This window comes from Dreissena polymorpha, chromosome 6 (genome assembly GCF_020536995.1).
Source record: "Dreissena polymorpha isolate Duluth1 chromosome 6, UMN_Dpol_1.0, whole genome shotgun sequence".
In the NCBI taxonomy this organism is placed as follows: Eukaryota; Metazoa; Mollusca; class Bivalvia; order Myida; family Dreissenidae; genus Dreissena; species Dreissena polymorpha.
In genome coordinates this window covers 2,075,099-2,090,355 of record NC_068360.1, presented here as the reverse complement: position 1 = coordinate 2,090,355, position 15,257 = coordinate 2,075,099, and the positions used below count along the sequence as shown (strand labels likewise).

Below are 15,257 nucleotides of genomic sequence, written 5' to 3'. Positions count from 1 at the left end.
TGACCCTTTAGAAAATAATATAAATCACATAAATTTTTTACAAAGGTCATGCATTACTGCGTCAACATTCGTGTAGTAAAACAAATGTAAGCTAGGGTAAAGCTGAGTTCTAAAGAAGTTTATTACTTGCTTTATGAGTGGCACTCTTTAAATACATATACAAAATTTATCATGGAGATTTTATAATATAAGTACATGTATTTCAAACCAAACAGTAAAAAAAACAAAAACGGAAGTCACGTGATTACCTTTGACGTCATCAAGCCGGCCTTGTCGTATACGTCAGAGTAGTTGGTGCTGCTAGGGAACAATTTAGCCACAAAGTTAATCTCGTCTTCTGTTTCGCAGATGTGCGTCTGAAATAACATAATCCTCCATCATGGACATCTGGTCATAATGCATGTGCATAGTGTCGTCCCAGATTTGCCTGCGCAGGCCGCTTCGGCTAATCGGGGATGACACTTTCCGCCTTTATTGGATTTTCGTTTAGAAGAGTCTTCTTTTAGACTGCAAAGGCTAACCTGGGACGACACTTTACTTACATGCATTAAGCCCAGTTTTCCGCACATGCATTAAGCCCAGTTTTCCGCACATGCATTAAGCCCAGTTTTCCGCACATGCATTAGGCCAAGTTTTCCGCACATGCATTAAGCCCAGTTTTCCGCACATGCATTAAGCCCAGTTTTCCGCACATGCATTAAGCCCAGTTTTCCGCATATGCATTAATCCCAGTTTTCCGCACATGCATTAAGCCCAGTTTTCCGCACATGCATTAAGCCCAGTTTTACTCACATGCATTAAGCCCAGTTTTCCGCGCATTCATTAAGCCCAGTTTTCCGCACATGCATTAAGCCCAGTTTTCCGCACATGCATTAAGCCCAGTTTTCCGCACATGCATTAAGCCCAGTTTTCACAGAACGCGGATCATATTATCCGATTTTTGCAAAATGTCACATGATGATAATTTATTGCGTTCCAAATACGCATTAGTTTAACTGAACGCAAACTACGTTAATGCCCCAGTCCGAACAATGCATAACATAATGTCCACGGTCGAAAACGATATGACTTTATTTATCTATTTTAATCCCCATCGGCCTTTTCATAAACGAACCTGTATGCTATTAATATTTCCCGAAACGTTATTATCACACAGATGACAATGCATTTTTGTTTTATATTCATCGGTAAAATACCACACACAAAAAAACGATTCTTTCGAAGTTACATTTCGGTTGTATCGTTTATAGACTGCCGAGTTTGAAAGTTGTTTTGATAACACAGCCCTTAGTTAAAAAAAACAGCTAAAACTTTACCACGTGGTGAGGTCCAAAACAGCCCACAGATAGCCGTTTCGGCTTCTCACCGTAACTATAATAGCGACTTGAGTTACTGGTATGTAATCTTACCTGGACAGGAAGCTGGTACTCATGCGCCAGGTCACCCAGACGCTTTAACAAGTCTTCCGTGCAGGAGATTGCAAATCTCGGCGTGATGATCGGTGTGATTTTGTCGTACTTGAGATAGAATATGTTTAACACATAACTTATTTGTAGCATCATTTAATTAACAGCTTATGTAACATAACGGCCATTGTAATGTTCTCTTATTTATCAACACTATCTGCTTATTCGTTAGCCTGTTTACTCTCATTTATTTGTTGATACCAATTTGGACATAGCACGTCGTGTTCGATGCATACAAAAAAGCTCACAATTCCCTTATATCTTTCAAAGTTTATACTTGATTCCATGACTACATTGTCTTTAAGTGTTTAAAGTTTATACAGTTAAAGGCAATATAGTCATGCAATCAAGTATATATTTTTCACGCACATTTTAAGTTTCAAGTCGCTTAACGAAACAGGAATAGGTTTTTAAGATTTATTTAATTGCATTCAAGATGGCTGTTTTGTATTGATATTGATGACCACTGACAAAAATATGTATATATTAAATGCGATGCCTGCATAGAACGCAACGTCATATGGCTTTACTTGGACTCACCTTTCGTTTACGGACCTCTTCAATAAACCTAAAATTAATATAAATAATTTATACAATATACATGCATTTTTATATTACTTAATGATGTTTACAGCTCTCTTAAAAGTTGGTTTACACATATTTAATTAAGCCGTTTTGCTTCGGAAACCGCCGGCTTAAAGTAACGGTATCGAGTGTGTTTCCTTGTAAAAATCAACACTATTTATGTAGTTAGTTCGTGTGGGAGTGCTCGCTGAGGGGGGAACCAACGGTTCAACGACGTGACAATACGAGACTATTTTAAGGTAATGTGTGCATATTTCACGATCTTGTCAATCGTTGATAAGCAAAACGGGTTCGTATTAGGGCGATAAGAACTGCTTTATGGATATGATGTAAGCGCATTTGTTACCAAAAAAGGTTTTTATGCGTCGTCTCTTCGATAAAGTACAGGGCAGGACAGGGCAAAAATAATAAAATCAAATCAAAACTTCATTAGGTGCAAGTATGTGTATCGGCACTTATGTATGTAGCGCTGTGGTGTGATGCAAACGGTAAGAATACTTAACAATTCTAGTTTTTTATTTGAGCTCGATTGCATAGAAATCCTAAGGCGTAATTGAAACGCTCTCTTTATGTTTCCTGTGAAACAGAGACACCAGTGCTTGGTGTCTTTGGGGGAGATCTAAAGCACGCTCCTATAGTGGGGATCGAATTCGTGACCTACCGGTCGTTAGGCGGACACCATATCCACTACACCACGGCGACCAATTCTAGTAAATAATATGCAACATGTACGATACATGTAGGACTTCTAGCAGGGCTCTGGGCCATGTTGTATTCTCACAGCGAATCGAGACACATATAAATAGTAGAGAAACATGTAAACCGACGATACATGTAAATCGACGAAACATGTACACTGACGGTACATGCAAACTGTCGATTCATGTCGACTGACGATAAATGTGAACTGACGATACATATAAACTTACGATAAATGTGAACTGACGTGAAATGTTAACTGGCGATAAATGTGAACGGACGATACTTGTAAATTGACGATACACGTTAATTGGCGATAAATGTAACAGACGATTCATGTTCAATACTACGAGCGGTGTAACTCGTTCATACAACACATGCAATGAACACCAAAATTTAACATACATAAAGTTCACTTGCCTTTTAGTTTCCATCACGGAATGTTCCGTAGATTGTTCGATATAGAACGCAGGTGAATTCTGGTTCATGTTCACCTTGCCTACATAGGCCCTTTGTCCGAACTCATCTGTGAACAAGGGCACGGAGTTTAAAATGAGCCGCCTTCCGGAAAACTGGGTTAAATGTATTTGCTTTAAGTGTCGTCCCAGATTAGCCTGTGCAGTCCGCACAGGCTAATCGCGGACGACACTTTCCGCTTGTAGTATATTTTTCGTTTAAAGAGCAATATTCTTAATAAAAATCTAGTATAAGGGGAAAGTGTCGTCTCTGATTAGTATGTGCGTATTGCACAGGTTAATCTGGGACGACGCTTTACGCACATGCATTGAGCCTGTTTATTTCCAGAGCGAGGTTAATATATATTAACCTTCATGCTGCACAATTCATCTGCATATGTTCACTTACTGATGATGTCACACAGAACCAGCGTTGCGTCCGTGTGGATGGTCGCGAAGTAGCAGCCGGTCGTGGTACCATTCAGAAGAACACGGCGCTGAAACGTTAAAATGAACAATTTCAATTAAATAGCTTCGTAGCGACAAAATGCATAAAAGTCAAAACCCATCAAAATAATGAAACAAATACCCGAACAAAAACTCATATAGTTCTTCTATTACACAAAAAAGTTGAACGTGCGTCTTCAGTGATGTTCGGAGAGTGCCTGTTGTTTGTTTCCGTTAATCAGACTTCTTTAATTATGACAAAAAAATTATTTCAACAATATCACAAAGAATATTATTAAAGAGATCAAGATCATGTTTTACTTAGACAGGATGTTTAAGAGAAAATCCAGCGACCATAACTCAATCTAGATTTTGCATAAAAACTTGCACAAAAAAAGAACGCTGAAAACGACAAAAGACTGTTTTAAGGCCGCGTCATTGACTTTAACGCTGTATATAGCAAAATGTATTAATTATAGTTACGGCCGGGGTTAAATTACGCAGATGTAAATAGTTAAACATGTATAACATGACCTAGACGAGTTTACCTGACCTGTTTAAAATACTTGTAAACATGTTCAGATAAGACAGGATGATGGTAACGTATACGTGACCGCGCTCTTGGTATTTAAATTAGTTTAAACTTACAATTGCAGATAGTAAAGTCCCATTTACATTGCGGACTAGTTTAAAGACACTATCGGGTATCGGAGTGAATTCTTTCTGATCATTATAAAAAATCGCAAATATATTTTAAAACCTATGGAAATGGTGTTTTTTTAATTTTTTGTTTTGAGTATAAAAAAGTGATTTGCGCTGTTATGTTTACATATCTAATACAGGTTCGGTGACAAAGAACTGTTAATTTGTGAGCAGTTCCCTGTATTAAACCGTCAATTACGCACTAACATACAGTTCGTGGATTTTTTAAACGCAACAAGAAAATAAACTAAACGACTCGATAAGAGTTTTCTCCATCATTACAAATTGGGACTTGACCGATGCGTATGTGTTTGCATTTCGAATTTTTATAACGTCCTTCCATGCTAAAGGCTGCATTTTGTAAGGGTACGGATGGGGTGTGTCCCAGTACCACCTAATTAAAAATACAAGCTACATATCCAGCTATTTTCTTTTTGACGGGAGATATACAATTAAGTGTTGTGTTGTGCTGAGTGGCGAAACTGGAGTAGCCGGTGGTGATAGGGGGAAGGCGCCTCAACAGTCCGGTACTGTGACCACAAACCAAGATTACAAACCTTCTAAGTCAGTGCGCATGAACACACCATTGCGCTAACCGGACAGCCTGGCGACATGAACATTCGTGTTGGCGGTCCAGCGCTAACCGGACAGCCTGGCGACATGAACATTCGGGTTGGCGGTCCAGCGCTAACCGGACAGCCTGGCGACATGAACATTCGGGTTGGCGGTCCATCGATATCATAGCAATAACCGTACAGCCTGGCGACATGAACATTCGGGTTGGCGGTCCATCGATATCATAGCAATAACCGTACAGCCTGGCGACATGAACATTCGGTTTGGCGGTCCAGCGCTAACCGGACAGCCTGGCGACATGAACATTCGGGTTGGCGGTCCAGCGCTAACCGGACAGCCTGGCGACATGAACATTCGGGTTGGCGGTTCATCGATATCATAGCAATAACGCATTAGTGTTCATATATTAAAACTAGAACAATACAATTTAAGTAACACCATGATTCGGTAAGTGTTCCAGGATTTCATTTTGGTATCACCTCAGGTAGAAAGAGTGTGCATAAAACGCCGTAAAACGAAGTGCGTACAATCGCCGTTCGTAAGACGACTTCTGCGACTTAATGTAATTATCACATAAGATGATCGTAAAATACGTCAACACAATGTAAGTAGCGCCATAATGCGGTAGACGGCCTTATCGATTTCATTCCATACTCTATTAGGGTACGTATAGAGACATCCCCAAACATTAAGTTCCTACCACCACGATTTGAAAGGGAACCAAAATGCTTTCATTTCTTTGGCGGATACGTTGACTGTTGAATGCCGCAATACAGTTTACTGGCACCCACCACAAATTCGCTAGACGACACAGCAATTTCATTTCCGTACCATATATATATTTAAATTTTGAAACATCACAATACAAAGTTCCACGACCATTTTCTAGGCACATATGGTGGTTTCATTAAATCTACACGTAAGAATACACCACACAATAGTCGTACCACAACAGGCAGTATTAACCTCGGCGACTGCATTTTCATATCTTCGTATAAGGGTTCATATAGTAACACCGCAACGCACAATGTTTGCAACACCACCAATCCACTGGCACCTTCGGCGATTGGATTTCCTTATAACATAAGACTACTTTAGTACGACGCAAAAACGTGCTTCTCACCTAAGCGACCCGGGTTCGATTCCCCTTCCCGTAAGCATATGAGTTTCGTTGGTGATCACCAAACCAGACAGGTTGGGTTCCCTCCGGGTATTCCGACACATCCACTCACCCTTCCCCAACACAAGATCACACCAAATTTAAATCTTTAAATAATAACTAATTAGCTGTAAATCGCAGCTTTAATTCAAAAACTCGACCCAACGTTCGTGAGCCAAGTGCATGTAAGTTAATTAATTAGGAGGGCTGTAACACACTCTTTATCCATACATAATGCTGCCACATACGCAGAAAGAAAGTTTAAACTTCAAAACGTCATAATACTTACACTTAGCGCGACGCAACACTGCTGTAAGTACCCCCCCCCCCCCCCCATTCGCAGGTCAAAATCGGCGATCTTATTTCTTTATAAAGCAACAATACTGTATATAGAACAACGCAACAAAGCAGTACGTACCACCACCCGACGGTAGGCGGTCTCAGCGAACTGCAGGTCGGAGAAGCGCGCCTCCGTGGGGAAGGTGTAGGTGTCGAGCCACTCTAGCAGGCCCCGGTCAAGACCCTTGCCACAGTTGGAAAACTGGGGCGCGTGAAGGTGCGTGTCTACAAACCCCGGGATGAGGAACTGTCTAAAACAACAGCAATTATGATAATATGAGCCTTGTTCTGTGAAAACTTGGCTTAATGCATGTGCGAAAATTGTTGTTCCATACTAGCTGGTGCAGTCCGCACAAGCACATCAGGAACGACACTTTCCGCTTTTATGGATTTTTTTTGTATAAAGGAAATCTCTTTATAGCAAAAGACCAGATTAGACGGAAAGTGTCATCCCTAATTAGCCAGTGCGGACTGCACAGGCTACTATTCGACGACACTTTACGCACATGCATTAAGCACTGTTTTCCCAGAACGAGGCTCATATATGTACAGGGCAACTTAAAACTTACACAAAAAAGAAGACGAAGATATGATGATGACGAATAATGATTATAGATGATAATTACGACGATAATGGTATTTATCACAATGATCATAATGCTGGAGATAATATACTCATGCTGACGATGATAATGATGATGATGATAGTATAGAATGATGATGATAACGATAATGACGGACAATTGTGCTGCTGATGAGGATGACGAGGAGGAGGATGTAACTGGTGATTTTGCTGCTGCTGAAAAAATAATAACACAGGGAAGAGACAAATAATGACAAATTGAACGACGACGACTATGACTATCATGGCAAACATTTATACTATGTACCGGTATTACGAGTACCAGTATTGAATCCTACCCGTGATATGCCGTGATGTACCGTTATGCTATTTTTTTGAACATTTTCTGGGAAATATAAGGGGGAAGAACAATCTTTATGGAAAAAAAACAGCATCAAGTGGAAAATTATTATAAGCTGAAAAAGACATTGTTCAGGGGGAATGTATTGTTATAGGGAAATTATCCTTATCTAGACATAATCATCAATACTGAAATTATGTACTAACCTTTCTTTAAGATGGACTACTTCAGACTCCTGAAAGCCATGTGACCTTAAGTTGTCCTCCAAGGTATCTTTGTTACATAGAAAGGCTATCTAAAATAATAATATTTTATGAGCCTCGCTCTGTGAAAAGGGTGTTTAAGCATGTGCGTAAAGTGCCGTTCCATTTCAGCATGTGTAGTCCGCACAGGTTAATCAGGAACGACACTTTCCGCCTAAACAAGATTTTCGCTATCAAGAGACTTCCTTTAAACAAAAGATACCATAAAAGCGTAAAGTGTCGTCCCTGGTTAGCATGTGCAGACTGCACAGGCTAATCATGGGCGACACTTTACGCACATTCATTAAACCCCTCCTTTTCCACAGAGCGAGGCTTATAGTAATGTAAATATCTGTATTTACTGCTTCACTTACAGTAAAATGTACATATAGTATTATGTTTCTCAACCAAAACCTGCATTTTGCTTGTATCTCAAACATTTAATGAGCGAAGAAAGTAATAGCAGTGGTGATGCGTATTAAGTAGGTATTAGTAGTAGAAGTTGTAGAAAATGTAGTAGTATAGCAACAGCAGCATCAGCAGCAGACATAGTAAACACTTCCCAGATTTGAGCGCACATACGTTTGCATTATACCGACACAGTCTGATTTATTCAGGGACTCGGAGAGAAATGGCGTAAACATAATTTTATGACAAGTCTTGAAACACGCTATGTCGAGGACTGCATGGGATACGTACAGCAAACCTACATAACGTCAGATTGATTGTTCACGACTCTATCAGCTGATGTTGTCGACTCATGATTCGAACACATAATTAATATATAAGATTCTATTACATTAAATTGATGCACAATACCTTGCCATGTTGTACGCCGAGGCACGTGTTACGCAGTACAACCACCGCTTCCTGGTCGGTGGAATGGGCCAGGGTTCCACAGAACACCACCCGGTGTCCGGACATCGCTCCGTTCAATGCGGCTGCTTGCGGTGTGCTGTCTGTAGAGTAGATCACGTCAATAATTATAAACCTTATATTTCCTTAAATGATGCGAAGAAAACTGATTACGTCTTTCGGGCGCAAACCCGAAATTATATGCATTTTACACGTCGATTGGTCGAACTCTTCCGCTCGCACTCGTATTATGCGGTTAAACGCTTGTGTTATGTGAACACTCCGCGACAAGGGATCTGGTGTGTGTGACGAGATGTGGTCGCTTGCTCAGTCCTATTTATTCCGGGATTGTTCAAATCAAGAAGTCTTTTCGTGATATTGGTGTATTTTGCTCTACATTAAAAACAAACGTACTTAAAATATATCAAACGTGGTTTGACAAATACTTAAAATACGCGTATTATTAATTTTAGCAGATATGCATAAATTAATTAAAGCATTAATGAAATTCATAATTTTATAAATTATAACAAAAAACAATTTCGTTTATAGATAATAACATGATATTTAAAAATACTTGCGACATATAAGTTATTTCACTTTGAAAAAAAAAAATTGTATTTATAAATATCAGTAATTACAATATTTAGCAAATTTGTTGTTTTTAAATATTTTTAATAAAAATATCTTTATTACATGTATCACATCGCTAATCATTAATTAAATCAGACATAATTAATAATATCTCCCAAACGCATTACTGTATGAGATATCGTTCGACCTACAAAATATTACATAAAACTATGTGTTACTTTCATTCATAAAAAAGTTAACGTTATATATGACAAAAAAATAAGCAACGTATGCAATCAAAGTCCACCTTATTAGAAAGGAAAGATAACAAGTATTTAACAACTTCAGAGAAGTGTGTTGATAAAGCTGAATGCCAAAATAAGAATGCATATACATGTTTTCACACAAGAAAAAAGCTAAATTACGTTTCTGTTTAAAAATTAAAGAAAAATAAGCTTTACTTGAAAGGTATACATTATTAATTAATTAAATTAAGTTCTTACCTAAAATGAAAAAGAAATAGCCTGCTAGTGAATCTGTTTATTTTGAAAGACAGATTGTAAAAGCACTTAAAAAAACTAAAGAAATGAAGTCGTCAACACATTTCATTAATCGAAGAAGCCAATAAAAATGAGTGATTGGTTGAGCAGTTCCGCCCACGACACCCTAACAATCGTGACATATCGGCTATCTCCGGAATTCTCCGTAAGAGTTAAGCAATAAATCGTCTGCTGATCCAGAGTGGACACCTTGAGTAATACTTGACAGATTTGAGTGTGCTGACGGCTCTATAAAAAGATGCCATATATCTGTGGTAAGTCTCACTTAGAAGTATACATTTATCAAGACATTACACGACATAAATATATATATATATATATATATATATATATATATATATATATATATATATATATATATATATATATATATATATATATATATATATATATATATATATATATATGTATCTATAGATAACACTTATCTATTTAAAACACGAAATATCCACAGGTGGTATGGTTGTTACTGGTTGAGTCGTGGGTTCTGTTTGATTCGTGGGTATAGAAATCGCCTGAAATCTCGCGATAGAATGTTCGCACATGATGCAGTTCGTTACGGAAAAATGTTTTGACACGGTCACCATTTTTTCGATCAAAAATGCGTCAAAAGCAAGTAAATAGTGTAATTCATCATAACTTGATAGGTCGGTATGAAATATTTCCTCATTTATGTATTGTTCATATAGTGTTTCAAAGTAACACAAAATCGTTTATTTAGAAGTATTTACCATGCTACATCGTGTGTTGACATTTTTTCACAAGAAATTAACCTGTCCTGCAAGGTCAGTTTAAAGGCTATTTATAGTATGCAAATCTGGAAATTCTGGCAGCCAATCAGAACCCACGAATCAACCGGAAGCTTATTTTCATGATGGTAGTTTGACACTATCAATACAGTCGATTATTTTGATGATAAAAGACGATAAACATTTGGGAAAAAGCAACAAATCTTAAAGAAGAAAGGTTAATTATTATTTTCATAATGATTCTGGTCATATATTTATAAAATATTTGTGATGTAACAACTTTATGAAAATTACCCACGACTCAACCAGACTATAGCATAAGCGTGTGGCTTTGATATTAATTAGTGAAAACATAATTTTGAATGACAAATATTCATATTATAACGAAATATCAACTTTGTGTATATGTTAATTCTGTATACATACACGTACACATCATTCTACAAAAACACACGTGTACCACACTCTCCAAAAAGAATGTTCACCACACTATTCATGCAGACACGTTTATCACTCTCTGTTAGAACAAAGACCTTTACCACACTCTACATACATGGACGTATGCAATATTCTACAAATGCAACACTCCTCAAACATTGGCATAATACCAACTCTATATCAACAAGATACCAAACTATAAAAACATGTACCTACACCAAACATGGACGTATATCAAATTCTACAAAGATGAACATGTACACTCTCTACATGCATTGACGTTTATCACACTCTACAAACGTGGGCGTTTACCGCATTATACTTAAATACACGTGTACCAAACTCTACATAAAACACGTGTACCACACTTTACTTACATACATGTGTACCACACTTTACATGCATACACGTGTACAACACTTTACATACATACACGTGTACAAACCTGTACATATACCACACCCTTCAGACATGGATGTTCACCACACTTTATATACCTATACCACTCTAAATACATTAACATATACCGCACTGACCAATCATGGACGTATATAAGCATAGACGTATAGCACAGTATACAAGCATTTGCGTAATCCAGTCTATACATACAATGACGTTTACTTCACTCTAAAGGTAGTAAATCGCTAATCACCTCGCTAATGAAACCTTAATCCACACACCTTGAAAGTGAGAACTAATAATAAATATATGTTGAGTTTTAACTAATCGTATATTTAAATCATCGAACGAGTATTTAAAGCTCGAGTTTGTGTTTTCTAAGAAGAAACAGTAGATGCTATCGAACCAAGGACCTTCTAAGAAAGGTTCCAACCTTTGGTACAATGTGGTCGCAAGACGGACTACAACACCAAGTTTAATTTGAAGGAAATAATCTCTACTATTACGGATGTTTTATCAATTATTTTCCACTAATAATACGCGCCGTAAACCCGAATCTTGTAAACTCTTACTTACGGTTAAACGTCCATTACAATGGCATTGGTAAGTCCGGTTTAAGAATAAATTATACAAGAACAAATCCGAAATCCGACGAAAGGTACACTAAAAGGTAGATAACATAATATTTTCGCTTTGCGTATTACTAATGTAACTGCAATAATTTTACTGTGCAAGTACCATTAAGTACATGGATCGACAGATGGCATTTCAATGACTGTGTCGATAATTTAAAGCCGCGTACGATATACAGCATTACAGTGACCTACTTTCAGGGCTTTATTGTGTCCAAAAACCATACAACTCAGTCTGATAAATGTTTAAATGGAGCCTTACTGTGCCAAGGTTGACGATGTCGGTGATATGATACGGAACAGGCCAATAGCAAAACACAACGCATGTGAAAGATTTCGACATTAAACGCAATTGCAGCCAGATATAAATTAGTATACTAGTAACCAACATTAGTATTTACAGCTAATACTTCGGCGACAACACCACCAACTACTACTACTACTACTACTACTACTACAACTACTACTACTAGAACTCGAATAAGCATGTTCAATCTATTTTTTTTTAAATTAATGTAATGTCATCTATATATCATTATAGCAAATTCACTCATTTAAAAAAAGGAAGAAAAAAATCTTATACGACGAATATGTACCTTTTACATGCAGCTGACGCGAACTCCGTTAATTTTGATTATGTTCACGGCCACGAAAAAGAAAACAATAATCCAACGAGCGGTTTAATTAAAATAAAGTATTCCAACTGCAAATGTAGAATATGTATATACTTAACAAAACTTTCATCACACAATGGACTAAGAAATACTGTTATTTTCAAATTACTTGTTTCAAATACAATACGCCGTGGTATATATGAAATTCGCTTCAAAAATATTTCGGACTCGCTTTATCATATTTGACCTTTCAATTGAAATTCGTATACATTGTAAATATTATATAGCGCCTTATAGCTCGTTTTATCGATACCAGTTTGTATATATAGCTACTTAGTAATCATGCACATAATCCTTGCATGCACCCTGTATACAGCTACTTAGTAATCATGCACATAATCCTTGCATGCACCCTGTATACAGCTACTTAGTAATCATGCATATAATCCCGGCAGATAACGCATAATAAGTAGCATGTGTCAACTAACTACATGCCATTTGAAAGTTATACAAGAATGCGATTGATGTGAAATATCATAGGGCCGCCATTTAAATACTAGTATTTTGATATTTAGACACACGTTAAGATATATTGCTTAGCTTCTCGACATCGCGGGTGTTGTATTGCTCATTTTTAAATACTGAAATTTGTAACAGGCTGACAGAAAAGCAAAGGTCATGAATGGCAGTTGAAATATAAGTGACTATTCGAATGATCAACTGTTTTAAGGCTAATACAGTAAGTTTAAAAGGAGAATTACAACTTCTTTTAAACAAAACTGACTGTTGTTGTTTTTGTCAATAAGAGTACATGTATGTTGTTAATTTCAAATACTGTAGGTACATTCCTCTAAGGGACGGGTGGGGTACTACACAGTAAATTTCCGTCATATGTATTCCACATTATGGGTTTAGAATGAAACTTCTCCTACTTCAAGTAACTCTTGATATTAAAAGGGCCTTTTCACAGATTTTGGCAGATTTTGAAGTTTGTCCTTAAATGCTTTATATTGATAAATGTAAAATTTGAATATAAGAAGCTCCAGTAAAAAATAAAGAATTAAATTTAAAAAAAAAAGAAAAAAAGTAAACTTCAGAAAGGCTCGAACCAGTGACCCCTGGATTCCTGGAGTCAAAACGAATTAAACCGCTCGGCCATCCTGCCAAGTATGTATGACGGACGTATTTTATACTTTATTTAAGCAATCTACGTAGTTTCACAAAATTAAACGACAACAACAGAACTCTCCAAATTATTCAAACGTTTTGCGTTGCAACGCTTTATAATTCTCATGTTTTTAAATCGTCAAAAGATGCATATAATGGATATATTAGAGCATGGTTAATGTTCAGTTTTACTGTTTCCTCACAGATATCATAACTAAATCGAAAATTTGCGAATCTGAAACGACTTTTTTCAATTTTGTCAATTTGCCAAAACGTGAAAAGGCCCCTTTAAAAACATGACCTAGATACATTTGATACCCTTTGTGCGACTGAAGACTTTTGTGAGTTCGCACAACTTGATTTTAACCATCTTACCGTAGATAATAGACGTTTGAGACAACTTAAGGTTTATGTAGAGGCTTCAGTTTGAAAAATGTGGGACCCCTGGCATTGAACTCAAATTTGACTTAACGCAGAGTGTCACATTGAAAATGTATATATATTTGCTTAAAAGGATGGTTTTCCTTCAAACTGCTACCAATTTTGTGAAGCAACGTCTCATACCATCGACATAATCAATCAAAATACAAAACGATTTTAGCACAAAAATAGACATTATTTTCAAAAATCTGAATGATGTTTATTCAACGTATTTCGGCGGAAAATGATATAACTAGTTTATAATATCGACATTGATGAGGGCAAGTTACGCTTAAATAGTAAAAAAAGTTAACATATCTAGAAATATCAAAACTCGAACACATGTCATTTCATGACGATGGGGGCAGCCATTTTTAAATTAATAAAATCGAAAGAAACATGCTAAAAACTCACTCATCGCCTAATTGACAATCCAAACGGTTGACGATGACAAATGCATTGAATTGTAATCTTTCCGTTGATGTGTGCAAACTGCATATAATTCGATGCGTTACATGAACTTTATTGTATTTTAAAGCAAATGTAGCGAACTATAGCCGAGATTAGCAACTCAAAATAGATGCATCATCTTAGCTATTGTATCTTCCTATTTATCGAAAAAAACACCAACCTTTCAACGTATTCCTTTAAATATCACACGCGTTATAAACGCGACCTTTGTATGAAATAATATAAACACTTACTTATTGATGGCAAGGCCGTAGCTTATGGGATGGCTTAGGCGGCGTTGTCCGCAACAATATTCGGGCTACCGGTAATCGTCGTAACTAAAGTTGCCATATACAGGGATTTGCCCCCGCCTGTTGATGCATTTCTGAAAGGTTTTAGCGGATATGCGTTTACTTGTGTGCGTTTGTGTCATAAATATTGCCCAGGATAAGCTATAATCAGGAACGACACTTTCCGCTTTAACCCTTAAAGCGCTGGAGCCGAATTTTAAAGGCCTTTGCAAACAGTTTGGATCCAGATGAGACGCCACAGAACGTGGCGTCTCATCTGGATCCAAACTGTTTGCTATTCTGATAGTATTCTTTGAAAAAAAAATGAAGAAAATGCTTATTTTACAAATTCAGCAGACGACATTTTAGCAGACGACAAATTTCCCAGCATGCAAAGGGTTAATGTTATTTTTCGTGTAAATGAAGTCTCTTATAGGCGAAAATCCAGTTTAGGTGGAAAGTGTCGTCTTTGATTAGCCTTTGTGGACAGCATTAAGCCCAGTTTTCCGAGAGGTCG

General features: G+C 37.1%; 1 protein-coding gene across 9 annotated transcripts in view; it reads right to left on the bottom strand.

The window, feature by feature from the left end:
• Positions 1–14,650, bottom strand: part of LOC127833696 (guanine deaminase-like) — a 67,681-nt gene extending 53,031 nt beyond the window's left edge. The window contains exons 1-9 of one of the 9 annotated variants that reach the window (XM_052359114.1): positions 14,632–14,650; positions 8,413–8,552; positions 7,558–7,646; positions 6,508–6,679; positions 3,615–3,702; positions 3,171–3,276; positions 2,007–2,034; positions 1,410–1,517; positions 249–356 (exon numbers count right to left, since the gene is read on the bottom strand). In XM_052359114.1, coding sequence (XP_052215074.1) covers positions 249–356; positions 1,410–1,517; positions 2,007–2,034; positions 3,171–3,276; positions 3,615–3,702; positions 6,508–6,679; positions 7,558–7,646; positions 8,413–8,517 — 804 coding nt within the window. In that variant the 5' untranslated portion in view covers positions 8,518–8,552; positions 14,632–14,650. Of the gene's footprint in view, positions 1–248; positions 357–1,409; positions 1,518–2,006; positions 2,035–3,170; positions 3,277–3,614; positions 3,703–6,507; positions 6,680–7,557; positions 7,647–8,412; positions 8,553–10,756; positions 10,823–11,743; positions 11,999–12,395; positions 12,570–14,414; positions 14,559–14,631 lie in introns of those variants that run through there. The other 8 variants (XM_052359106.1, XM_052359113.1, XM_052359108.1 and 5 more) reach the window with 8 other exon arrangements.
• Between the last annotated feature and the right edge of the window lie 607 nt (positions 14,651–15,257).